The 11,589-nt window shown below is 42.4% G+C and overlaps 1 protein-coding gene across 4 annotated transcripts in view; it reads left to right on the top strand.

Annotated features, from left to right (window-relative positions):
* Positions 1-1,087: 1,087 nt before the first annotated feature.
* EFCAB14 (EF-hand calcium binding domain 14) overlaps positions 1,088-11,589 on the top strand; it is a 35,769-nt gene continuing 25,267 nt past the window's right edge. For 3 of the 4 annotated variants that reach the window (XM_045858693.1, XM_045858691.1, XM_045858690.1), the window contains exons 1-3: positions 1,088-2,205; positions 3,696-3,844; positions 11,313-11,458. In XM_045858693.1, coding sequence (XP_045714649.1) covers positions 2,024-2,205; positions 3,696-3,844; positions 11,313-11,458 — 477 coding nt within the window. In that variant the 5' untranslated portion in view covers positions 1,088-2,023. The remainder of the gene's footprint in view (positions 2,206-3,695; positions 3,845-11,312; positions 11,459-11,589) is intronic. The other variant, XM_045858692.1, reaches the window with a different exon arrangement.

Raw genomic sequence — 11,589 nt, 5'->3', positions numbered from 1 at the left:
CTTTCACACCCTTCATCTAATCCATCAGTAAATATCATTAATTCTACCTTCAAAAGCATCCAGAATGCTATCTCCATTACTGCCACCCTAGTCTATCATCATCTCTATCTGGACTGGTTTCCTGGTTTCCTTTGTCCCTCTCTTCCTTCCAATTCTGTTTTCCACACAGTAGCCTGAGTGATCTTTTTAAAATGTAAGCCAAAGGATGCCTCCTCTCAGCTTAAAGCACCAATGGTTTCCCAAAGTCCTCACTATCATCCATAAGGCCTCTCACAATCTGGCCCCTGATGATTGTAACCAAGTCTGTAACCAAATGATCCCCTATCACACAGGCACTCCCCATCCCCTTATGTTTCAATGTTTTCATAACACTTATCACCTCCTGACATTTAGTATATGTGTCTGCTGTTGCTCTCCTCCCACTAGAACTAAGCTTGGCAGATAAAATACAGGACAAATTTGAATTTGAATTTCAGATTAAAAAAAAAAACTAATTTTTCAGTATGAAGATGTCCCCGAGCTGCATGGGCTATAACGGTACTTACACTAAAAAGCTATTCGTTTTACTGAGTGTCCTGTATTTATTTTTATTTGCTAAATCTTGTATCCCTACCCATGAAGGCAGGGACAAGTAGTTATTTTGCTCATTGCTGTGTCTCCAGCGCTGGTACGGCTGCTGACACATAGTAAGGTCGCATATTTATGGAATGAATGACTGTTCAACCGGGTCAGGAATCTTTAACACGCCTAAACTTTACAATAAACAGCCTGCAAGTCAGAGGGGGCGGAGCCCCCAGGCTGGAAAAGCTCAGTTCACAACTAGGGGCCCAGGGGGCTGACGAACTTTCTAAGCAGGTGGCGCAGCTGCGTGTCCCGCCAGCCCCTCGAAAAACAAAACTTCTCCCAGCTCAAGTAAGCAACACGCCCCTCAGGGTTAAGAGCCTTCTCGACCACAGGCGAGACCTAGCCTTCACCACAGCCCAGGGCCCTTTAACGCCCCTCCTACCGTCAGCAGGAGCACCCCGGGTGTGACGTCACCAGGAGGGTGGCCAATGAAAATGCGGCTTACTGGCAGGCGGTGCCGGGCGGTTGCTGCCAAAGAGGAAGTGAGCTGGAGCAGTAGCGATGGCCCGGGGCTGGAACTCGGGGCCCCCTCCGCCACCGCCAGCGCATTGGGAGCAGCCGCAGCCGTGGCCGCAGCCGAAGAGGGGGCTGGAGTCGCGGCCGGAGTGGAGGAGGCGCTTGTGAGTTGCCGAGGGTAGCCGGTGCCGGAACACCTCAAACTCTGGGCGGGAGTTCAGGTGGGCTGATTCTGCTGTCGCCACTCCGCACCGGCGCCCCCTCCCAGGCCTAGACAACAGGGCTGGGGTCTCCCGGGGCGCTGGACTGGCTCCTCTCAGTCTGAACCCTCCACGCCGATCTTGGACTTTCTGCAAACTCAGGACGGAAGCTGGAGGACAGTGAGCACCCCCGATCCGGGCATTTTCTTGTCGCCCAGACTGTGTCCTGGTTGTAGCAACTGGGTGCCCTCTCCAGCTAGGGAGGCACTAGCGCCTTCCCCCTGTCTCGTCTGCGCCCCTCCCGCTCCTCCTATTCAAGAACAAATTTGTTTTCCCTCTCCACTAGGAATCCTGTCTAGGAAGTCTAAAACACCTGTCATTGGCAGGGCTGAGAATCAGTCGTTCTTAACTTGGCTTTTTATCCCCTTTGGGAGATAAAAGTTGTCCCCTTAACACCCTCGTAACTGACACTTCACACCCAGGACCTTATTCATTTGGATCGCCAGCTCTCTGGCCATATCTGTGTGACTTCCCCCGACCCAACTGAGTTCCAGTTTCCCCTGGGCTCCAATCTCCAGCTTCCAGTAGATCTGGTTAGTCCCACCCCTGGGTGGGAGTGACCAGGGGGCTCTGGCCCAGGATCCTCCACCCTGGAAGGCAGCTCCAAAGTAGCAAGAGAATTAGGCGTCGGATACGAACCGGGGAGCTCAGGAGTGGGTGCTCTACTCACCCCACACAAGAAGATGAAAAAGCGTAAAGAGCTCAATGCATTGATTGGCTTATCTGGAGATGGCCGGAGAAAGAAGCCCAAGAAAGGCTCAGGCCACCGCCTGCTTCGCACTGAGCCTCCTGACTCCGATTCTGAGTCCAGCTCGGAGGAGGAAGAGGAATTCGGTGTGGTTGGAAACCGTTCTCACTTTGGCAAGTAAGTGATGCAGTGGTGAGGGTTGGGATGGAAAAAGACATCTTGCACTACCAATGAGACAAATGGAAGAGAAGGAGAAAGGAGTTCTTACGAACAAAAAAAGGGTATAGTCCTTGGAAGGCAAAGAGGGAAAAAAGTTGTTAAGGAGATGAGCTCAGGTTCTGAATGAAGGATAAGTTAGAAATCTGTCTCTAAGTGTGCAAAAAAAAGAGCTCTGAGTCTACAGTGGAAGTGTGGACGTGGGGAATATGCCAAGAACCCAGAGAGACCAAGTTGGGAGTAGCTAAGGATAGGAGCAGAGAAGCTTTTAGAACTAGCCATTAAAAAAAAAAAAATTGTAGGAGAGACCAGGACCTTAAGAGTGCACGTTATTTATTTGATGCACTCTTGATGAGTCTGAATCTTGGTGGTGAGAGAATATGGTGAGGGACATGCTGTAGAAGGTATGATCCTTGAGAGTAATTGAGCTTGGAGGACAAAAAGAAAAGATGACTTTTTTCTAAATCACATTTAGATGCCACTAGACAAATCCAGTAGTGATCATTGAAGACATTGGGAATTAGGACCCAGGGTTGGGAAAAGGCTGAAGGGAACCTTGACGATGCCTTGTGCACTCTCAGGGAATACATTAAAAAAAGATTATTCTACTGAAGATGTGGAAGCAAGGTGTAGGCAGAAGGTTGGGGTGCTAAAAGAGATTGAACCCTTTGTTTGAGGTTTGTTTGTTTCTTTAGAGTGTCTTTGCCCTTTTCTTTTGTTAAAGGAAATATTTGGCTCTGATGAGCTTTGTCAGATTATGTAGTTAAGGACAAAATCCTAGGTTTGGATTGTGAAGATCTGATGAAATGAAGTAGCACAACTGGAATCGTTATTCCGTCGGGTTAGTTTAGATCTTTAGTGTTGGTTGAAGTTTGGTGTGAAATCTACCCCCTTTCCAAGCTTCCTTTCTTCTGAGCCAATAAGCTAGAGTGTACCAGGTATCTACTTAAACCTACAGTTCCTATTTCTTTCATTCCATTCACAGTAAAACTTGCTCAAAAGTTTATGAGGTTTCAGTAAACTGAAGCAGGATCCCCAGAAGTGATTACGTATTTGACAGAGACAGATAGGTAAATTACTCTGCAGTGATGGAGTTGCAGAGAAGCTCTGGTCTTCACACCTTCCTAACCTGAGATTGTTCCCAAAGACCTGAATCAATGGTGATGGCAGTGAGCTGCAGTTCCCACAGGTGCTTCCTCTGGTCTACAGGAAGTCCCTCTGTTTCATGTGAAGTTTGAAACTTTTGTACTGAATAGATGAACTCTTCATAGGTCATATTATTTAGTTATTTTCAACTTGCCATTCAGATATAAATGTGTTACTCTATATTTCCTGGTAAATCAATTGGTTATTCACTTAAAAAGACAGTTGCCTAGCGACATACATATTTCTAATAAAGCTGTGCTCATAATCACTTTTGTACTCCTGGTTGAATTTGTTCTCGTGATCAGGGGAGACTATTTACGATGCTGCAAGATCTGTTATCCCCTCTGTGCTTTTGTCATCCTTGCCGCCTGTGTCGTGGCCTGTGTTGGCTTGGTGTGGATGCAAGTTGCTCTGAAGGAGGATCTGGATGCCCTCAAGGAAAAATTTAGAACAAGTAAGTGGTCACATATTTCAGAGTATAATCTTGCATTCTTTTCCAGGGTCTAGGACAAAGTGGACTGTATTAAATTAAGAGTTTTGCCCACTGGTGAACATATATTTTTGCAGCATTTTTTATACTCTTTCTTAGCCATCAGCTTGAATACAGTAATAGTTATTTGTTTTAAGCACAAATAAAAAAAAGACAGTGCTTATGCTGCATCAGGACAAATAGTATCTGAAAAATGGCATTGTAGTCAACACTTAGGGTGGTCAACACAGAAGGGAAGTGCTGAGGTCCAGGGGTCGAACCTTGGTTAACCTCCACCTCTTGTCACTGTATACTTCCCCAAGTACACAGTGGCAGCAGTAACACTGCACTACTTCCTTTTTCCTCACAGGGCCATTTGAGGAAGAACATGGGAATCTCCAAAAATTTACCTCCTTAAAAACTGTATAGGAACATAGGAAGAGGCAGTAATAATAATAATAATAGCCAGCATTTATGAAGTGCTTACTGTGTGCCAAGTCATAAAAAATGTCTTATAAGTGAGTTTTAAAGTTTAAGTCAATGAGTTTTATATGTTCTAACTTGTAAAGTTGTACTTTGCACATGCAAAGTGCACTTGTTCTAAAAGATGTGTTTGCATGATAGTTTCCACCAGGTTTAACCTAAATACCTTCCTTTAGCAACACTGCGATCTTCTAGGTTTCAAGAGTTCTTCAAGAGTTCAAGTGGTTCTAGATTTCAAGAGTTAATTTTCTAAGCTAAGGAACCAATTCCAAGCAAATCACAAGTACCCTAACCTTGGCAGTATTAGCACACCAGGAAACAGACCACCAGGCTTTCTCCAGGTCATAAGGAAACCTGTCCCCAGAACTGAAATTAGAATTGTTTTCTTCCCATCTTAAGCCTTGGAAGATCACAACATCTTAGCTTTCCTTCACTCCAGATTCTCTCTGCTGCCTGCAGTTATTCAAGTTCTGAACCTGATCTAGGGACAGCTAATCCTTAGTATGTCAGTGACATTTCTAGTGATGTTGCTTGGGAGAAAAAATGTTGAAATATTAACTTTTATTTTCTTCTGAGTTTCTGATTCAGGGAATGGACTTGGTAAGTCATAATTCTCTGCCAGAATTATCCTGACCTATATGTTTTTTCAACTGGTGGAATCAGAGTAAGAGTGTAAGAAAGAATGAGATCTGTATTCTAGTTATTGTCCCTCCTTAATGGTTGCCCTTAGCAGTGTTGCAAGGTGTTTCTAAGGCCAGTGTTTTCTTTGTAAGTAGTGATCATAACTTGGAAGGGAGGTTCTCTGAAACAATGTTTAACTGTAAATAACCATGGAAGACACCTGTCTGTGCCATCATCTCTCCTTCACTGGGCTTCCTGGGTTAGGCTAGAGCTTGTTTTGATCACATACAGCAATTACTTATTTATACATTTCAAAACATTGCTCAATTCTACCTCTCGGATTCCTTTGTTGTTTACAGGACACCCATGTAGTTGATACCTTAGCTTTTCAGCAAATTTCTTTGTCTAGAAATGTATGTTTTAAGTGTATACATGTAGTAGACCAGGCAATCAATAAGTCAACAAACATTTATTGAACACTTGTTAACACCTATCCCTAGAAATACTGTATTCAAGAGATTCCAGGAATCTGGAATTGTACCTGGAGCTATGAAACCTGCATTCCCCTGAGACCAGTCAGCCAGCTGAATGAAGCAGATTTAGAATGTCAGTACAGCTGCTTTGTTGGCTTTGGTTTGCTGCAGCAGAAATGCCCACACCTATGACGACCAAAGCAGTACTTCCTGAGGGATTGGGAGTGGGGCCTGGCACATACTGTTTGTCCATGGGCTGAACTGGTGTGGGCCACGCATGTGACCAAGAGTTTTTTGTGAAAACCATTACCTTGACTAAATGAGGTCAATCTCGTAAAGCTTAAATAATCTTTCTTTGAATTATGCTTCTGCTTTAAATATATTTCAACAAGTTAATTTTTACTTCTTGTTTTTCAGGAGGACAGTGGAAGTCACTGACTCAAATAAGACCATCTGCTGATCTGGCTTTAATACTTTTTTGAAAAATTCAGAGCCCATTGTTCTTTATTTCAATAAATTTTCCAAGACACTTGTGAGGAAAGGAGGTAGGGTTGCTGAAGTAGCTGAAACAGAAAGCAAAAGCAGATAGGCTTGTATTTTTTCCTTGTGTTCAAGGAGTAACTTGATCCTTAAGCTAACAGTACTGGCTGGCCTTGAAATGTAGCTCAGTATTCTTTTCCAGAACCAGGTACTTCAAAAGACCTCCACAGTTATTCTAAGGAAGATTCTATTCCCCACCCTCCCTCTTTTTCATTCAGCTATGAAACAGTAACATGATAGAAAAGTTGAAAAAGAAGAAAAGTATGAATGAATTGAGCATCTCCTTTATGGTCATACAGGCTGAGTAGCAGCTTGGTCATACAGTACAGAACTTAAAAACGGTCTCGTACTAATGAGGCATTAAGATGTCAGTGTTTCTGATAGCTGGAGTATGCTAGAAAGAGCACTGGTCCTAGGAGCAAAAGGTTTGACTGTTGAAGCCCAGCTTGCTCATTGCTAGCTGTGAATCTTGGGCAGGTCACTTATTCTTTCTCAGCCTTCACTTTCCCATCCATAAAACAGAAAGATGTATTTGTGTTACCAAAGCACTTTGGGTATTTCTCCATCATGGTGTCTATCACGCAGTATAGTAACTCTGTAACAATGCTTTGCTCCCTGCTAAATTGAGAGTTTCAGGGTCTTTTTATAAACTAGTGCTGAGTGCAAAGCTGAGCACATGGTAGGGGACTCAATAACAAGTTTAATAGTTACATAAAAGTGTATTGCAAACTATAAAGACTTATAAAATATTGTTGTTGGCTTTATATGTTCTGTATGAAGGGTGTATGCAGAAATCTTCATTTCCTGATCTTGAAGATCAAGAAACGAGCTAAGTTTGAGTATTAATATACTAAATTTTAAATGAGTTGCTTTCCGTGTTGAAAGGACATACATAAGTCATCATAAGTTGTTTGTTTGCTACATTTCCTTTCATTTATGTGGTTGGAGTCCCTTGACTTGGCTTGTCTCTCCAAAAAGGCCCCAAATCAGATCGTGGATATGATCCCCTCTTCGCTCATACAGTCCTCAGGATCCAGAGTGTTTTCAGGGATTGTCAGCTTTACAAGTTTATCAGTTAATAATCATAACCCAAATTACTTACGGGTTTGTCTTCCTCTTCCATTTCCACCTGCTTAATTCATATGCACTGCCAAAAAGAGAGAAACTTCCCGCCCCTTCCTTCTCAGATACACGCACACATACACTCTCTCGGGATGTTTGACCACCTGGGAATGGCAGACCTGTGGGATGAGTTACTTTGCAACCTAGCTGAAAATGTAAAAGAAAAAATTCACTGAAATGCTAAGTGCCTCATGAATTTAGAATGGTAAAATGTTCTTATTGTATGAGATGGATGTAGTCCTACAAACCAGGTGTATCAAATGTTACATTAAAGGTACTTAGGGAAGCCCTGGCCAGGTGGCTGAGTTGGTAGGAGCGTTGTCCTGTGCACCAAAACTTGGCGGGTTCCATCCCTGGTCAGGTTCAATTCCCTGGTCAGTATACGGGAGGCTACCAATCGATGTTTCTCTCTGACATCAATATTTCTCCCCCTCTCCTCTCTAAAATCAATAAACATGCCCTGGCTGGTGTAGCTCAGTGATTAAGTACAGACCTGCAAACCAAAGGGTCGCTGGTTCAATTCCTAGTCAGGGCACATGCCTGGGTTGCGAGCCAGGTCCACGGTAGGGAGCACTCAAGAGGCAACCACACATTGATGTTTCTCTCCCTCTCTCCTTCCTTTCCCCTCTCGAAGAATAAATAAAATATTTTTTAAAAAATAAAATCAATAAACATATCCTCAAGTGAGGGGTTTTTTTAAAAAGTACTCTTTATAAAGAAATTCTTTGGTGTTTATTTTTGAAAGATGGATAAAAATACCTAATTTCTTTTTTTAATATATTTTATTGATTATGCTATTACAGTTGTCCCCTTTTCCCTCCTTCACTCCCCTCCACCCTGTACACCCTCTCCTACCCATATCCCCCCTTTAGTCATGTCCATGTGTCATAAGTTCTTTAGCTTCTACATTTCCCATACTATTCTTACCCTTCCCCTATCTATTTTCAGCCTACAACCTATGCTACTTATTCTCTGTACCTTTTCCCCCTCTCTCCTCCTCCCATTCCCCTGTTGCTAACCCTCCATGTGATCTCCATTTCTGTGGTTCTGTTCCTGTTCTAGTTGTTTGGTTAGTTTCTTTTGGTTTTGCTTTAGGTGTGGTTGTTAATAATTGTGAATTTGCTGTCCTACTATACATGTTTTTTCTTTATCTTCTTTTCTTAGATAAGTCCCTTTAACATTTCATAAAATAAGGGGTTGGTGATGATGAACTCCTTTAACTTGACCTTTTCTGAGAAGCACTTTATCTGCCCTTCCATTCTAAATGAAAGCTTTGCTGGATAGAGTAATCTGGGATATAGGTCCTTGTCTTTCATGACTTGGAATACTTCTTTCCAGCCCCTTCTTGCCTGTAAGGTCTCTTTTGAGAAATCAGCTGACAGTCTGATGGGAACTCCTTTGTAGGTAACTGTCCCCTTATCTCTTGCTGCTTCTAGGATTCTCTCCTTCATTTTTACCGTGGCTAATGTAATTATGATGTGCCTTGGTGTGTTTCTTCTTGGGTCCAACTTCTTTGGGGCTCTCTGAGCTTCCTGGATTTCCTGGAAGTCTATTTCCTTTGCCAGAATGGGGAAGTTCTCCTTTATTATTTGTTCATATACGTGCTCAATCTGTTGCTTTTCCTCTTCCCCTTCTGTTACCCCTATAATTCAGATGTTGGAATGTTTAAAGATGTCCTGGAGGTTCCTAAGCTTCTCATTTTTTTGAATTCTTATTTCTCCGTTCTTTCTTGTTTGGTTGTTTTTTTCTTCCTTCTGGTCCACTCTATTGTTTTGAGTCCCAGTTTCCTTCCTATCACTATTGGTTCTCTGTGCATCTTCCTTCATCTCTTTTATGGTAACCTGCATTTTTTCATCTAATTTGTGCCCAAAGTCAACCAATTCTGTGAGCTTCCTAATGACCAGTGTTTTGAACTGTGCATCTGATAGATTGGCTATCTTTTGGTCGCTCAAAAGGATGAGTCCTGGGGCATTGATCTGTTCTTTTGTTTGAGACATGTCTGTCTGTCTCTCTCTCTCTCTTGGTCTGGTCGCTCCTGTTATGGTGAGGGGCAGGGCTTTAGGTGGTCACCGGGGCTGGGCACCCCAGTCGCTAGATTGTGACGTTGGATGTGGGGGCGGGGGTGGAAGGGAACAATGGCGGTAGCTCCACTCTCCTGGGACCCCAGTCCCTTCTCTGGGACCCTGGGTTACGTGCTCTGCCCTGGTCCACAATTGCCGCCTCACTGGGTCTGCTAGCTGCTGCTTGCGTACTCAAGGTCCACCCACTGCGATCTTGCACGCCCCGCGGATGGCTTACGCGCTCCCGGTTGCTTTATGCACCCAGTTCTCCCTGTTCTCCGCCCCTCCTACCAGTCTGGATGAACAGGTCTACTTCAACTTCTTGGCTGTCCAACTTCCATTCAGATAAATTTTGTCAGTTCTGGGTGTTATTCTGCCTCTAAATTGTTGTTGTTCTAATCTTGGTTGTGCGTGGAGGTACGGTGTGTCCACCTATGCCTCCATCTTGCCAGAAGTCCCCTAATTTCTTTTAATAACTCTGAATTTTTAGATAATGGGCTCTGTTGGAGTAGCAATACCACCATATCAGCTGCCCCCTACTCTCCCAATTTGTCCCTCCTTAGTGATCATCCTTTATGATTTTAGTTGAGGTTATGGAGTTTTCTTTGTTTAACTTAATAGGCTACCATTATCTCCATTTCATATCCTACCATTATTTCACTTGACAGGCATTTGAGTTCTCCTGTATACCTGACACTGTGGTGGGCCCTGGGAATGCATAACAGATAAGATTTGTTCCCTGTCCTCTTGCAGCTCTCTGTCAGTCTGGTGGAGGACACAGACAAGTATAGTTACAACGCAGTATGTTGTGTGCTTGGTCGAGTTAGGAGTAGTAAAGAGGTGGCAGTAGTTCCAAGGTGGAGATACAGTTGTTTGTGCCGAATCTTGAAATGATTTAACTACACTAGGGTGGCAGAAATGAAGGGGTAAGCTGAGGGCATCTAGGCAGAAAAGATAGAGCATACAGGGTCACTGGGGCTTAAAGAGATGGATGTGCCAGGAAAATGTGCTTGACTAGATAGTAGATTGAAGAGGTAGGTGAAGTGATGAGAAATGTGGTTAAGAGGTAAGCAAAGGCCAGAGTTATTCAGTCAGTAATACTGAGTGCCTACCATGTGCCAGGTATATTCTAAGTGCTGACCACGCAGAAATGAACAAAAACATCTTGGCACTTAGGTTTTAGTAAATTGTCTTGCACCTGTCCTGTGTGCCAGTTTTTGGTTTTAAAGCATATAATAACTAATCTAGCACTGTGCTTTAAAAAAAATGGTGTAGGTTTTATTCTAGAGGGCCAGCCATTATTATTTTCCATGAAAAGGGAGATTAGTTTTTAATGTAAGAAGAGAAAGCACTCTTTCAGGCCTCTGTCTTCTGGCTGACAAATCTCTAAACCATTCAGGAGATATTGTATCCCGAAGGAAAGCCAAATATCACCTTCTACTTAACCTAACATGTTTCTTTATCTTCTTTTACTTTGAGCTTTTTGAGGTGATTTAAGAAAACACTCTGCTGTTTATGAAAAAGATTTAAAATCTTAGTCCTTGTAACAGTACTTGAAAGGTAGTAAGAACCCATCTTGCGTTTGACCAATCTGAGCTAGAGAGAAATAGTCTTACGCACTTAGAGATATAATTTATGACATCACCTGGGGCATTAATGGAATAAGGTTTATAAATAGTCATTGACTAGTCAAAAGCTCCTTTATTGAGCTGGTCAATACTTAACATTTATTTATCATTTACTATATACTGTTCTTTCACTTCTAAAATCCTGCAGAGTATATTTTTTCTCTGTATTACAGATGAGGAAACTGAGCTCAAAAAAGTTGAGTAATTTTCTCAAGATCACAGTAAGTTACAGAGTTGGGATTCAAGTCCAACTCTTACTGCTGATATTCATCGTTACCATTTTTAACCACCTGACTTCTAAAAGTTGTCTGGTCAGTAGTGAAATAGCCCCAGTTAACAGGGAGCTTTAGTGTTAAAGATACACAGTAAAGGAAAGGACATGTAATTAATTGATATAAATTTAGTCATTATCCTCCCAGAACTAATGTTTGTGAATCTGCTATTCTACTGTGTAATCATATTTTTCTTCTTGGAGCCATTAGAGAATTTTATGGCTATTTACGGTTGTTCTTGTTTTTGCTTTTAGTGGAATCTAATCAGAAAAGTTCATTTCAAGAAATTCCCAAACTTAATGAAGAACTACTCAGCAAACAAAAACAACTTGAGAAGATCGAATCTGGAGAGCTGGGCTTAAACAAAATCTGGATAAACATCACAGACATGAACAAGCAGGTAGCAAAAGTGCAATTTTTGTTTCTGTGTAAGCTATGAGTATTTTTGTTTATTTGGACTGAATTTGTAGGTATAGGAAACTCCAAATTGTTTTACTTTCTGCAGTGGTTTTTCTATATTGTGATTCCAAC

The sequence above is a fragment of the Phyllostomus hastatus genome, unplaced genomic scaffold (assembly GCF_019186645.2).
Source record: "Phyllostomus hastatus isolate PE091 unplaced genomic scaffold, TTU_PhHast_1.1 phas_scaffold_182, whole genome shotgun sequence".
Lineage (NCBI taxonomy): Eukaryota > Metazoa > Chordata > Mammalia > Chiroptera > Phyllostomidae > Phyllostomus > Phyllostomus hastatus.
Note: the sequence above shows the minus strand (reverse complement) of the source record. Positions and strands in the feature narration are given on the sequence as shown.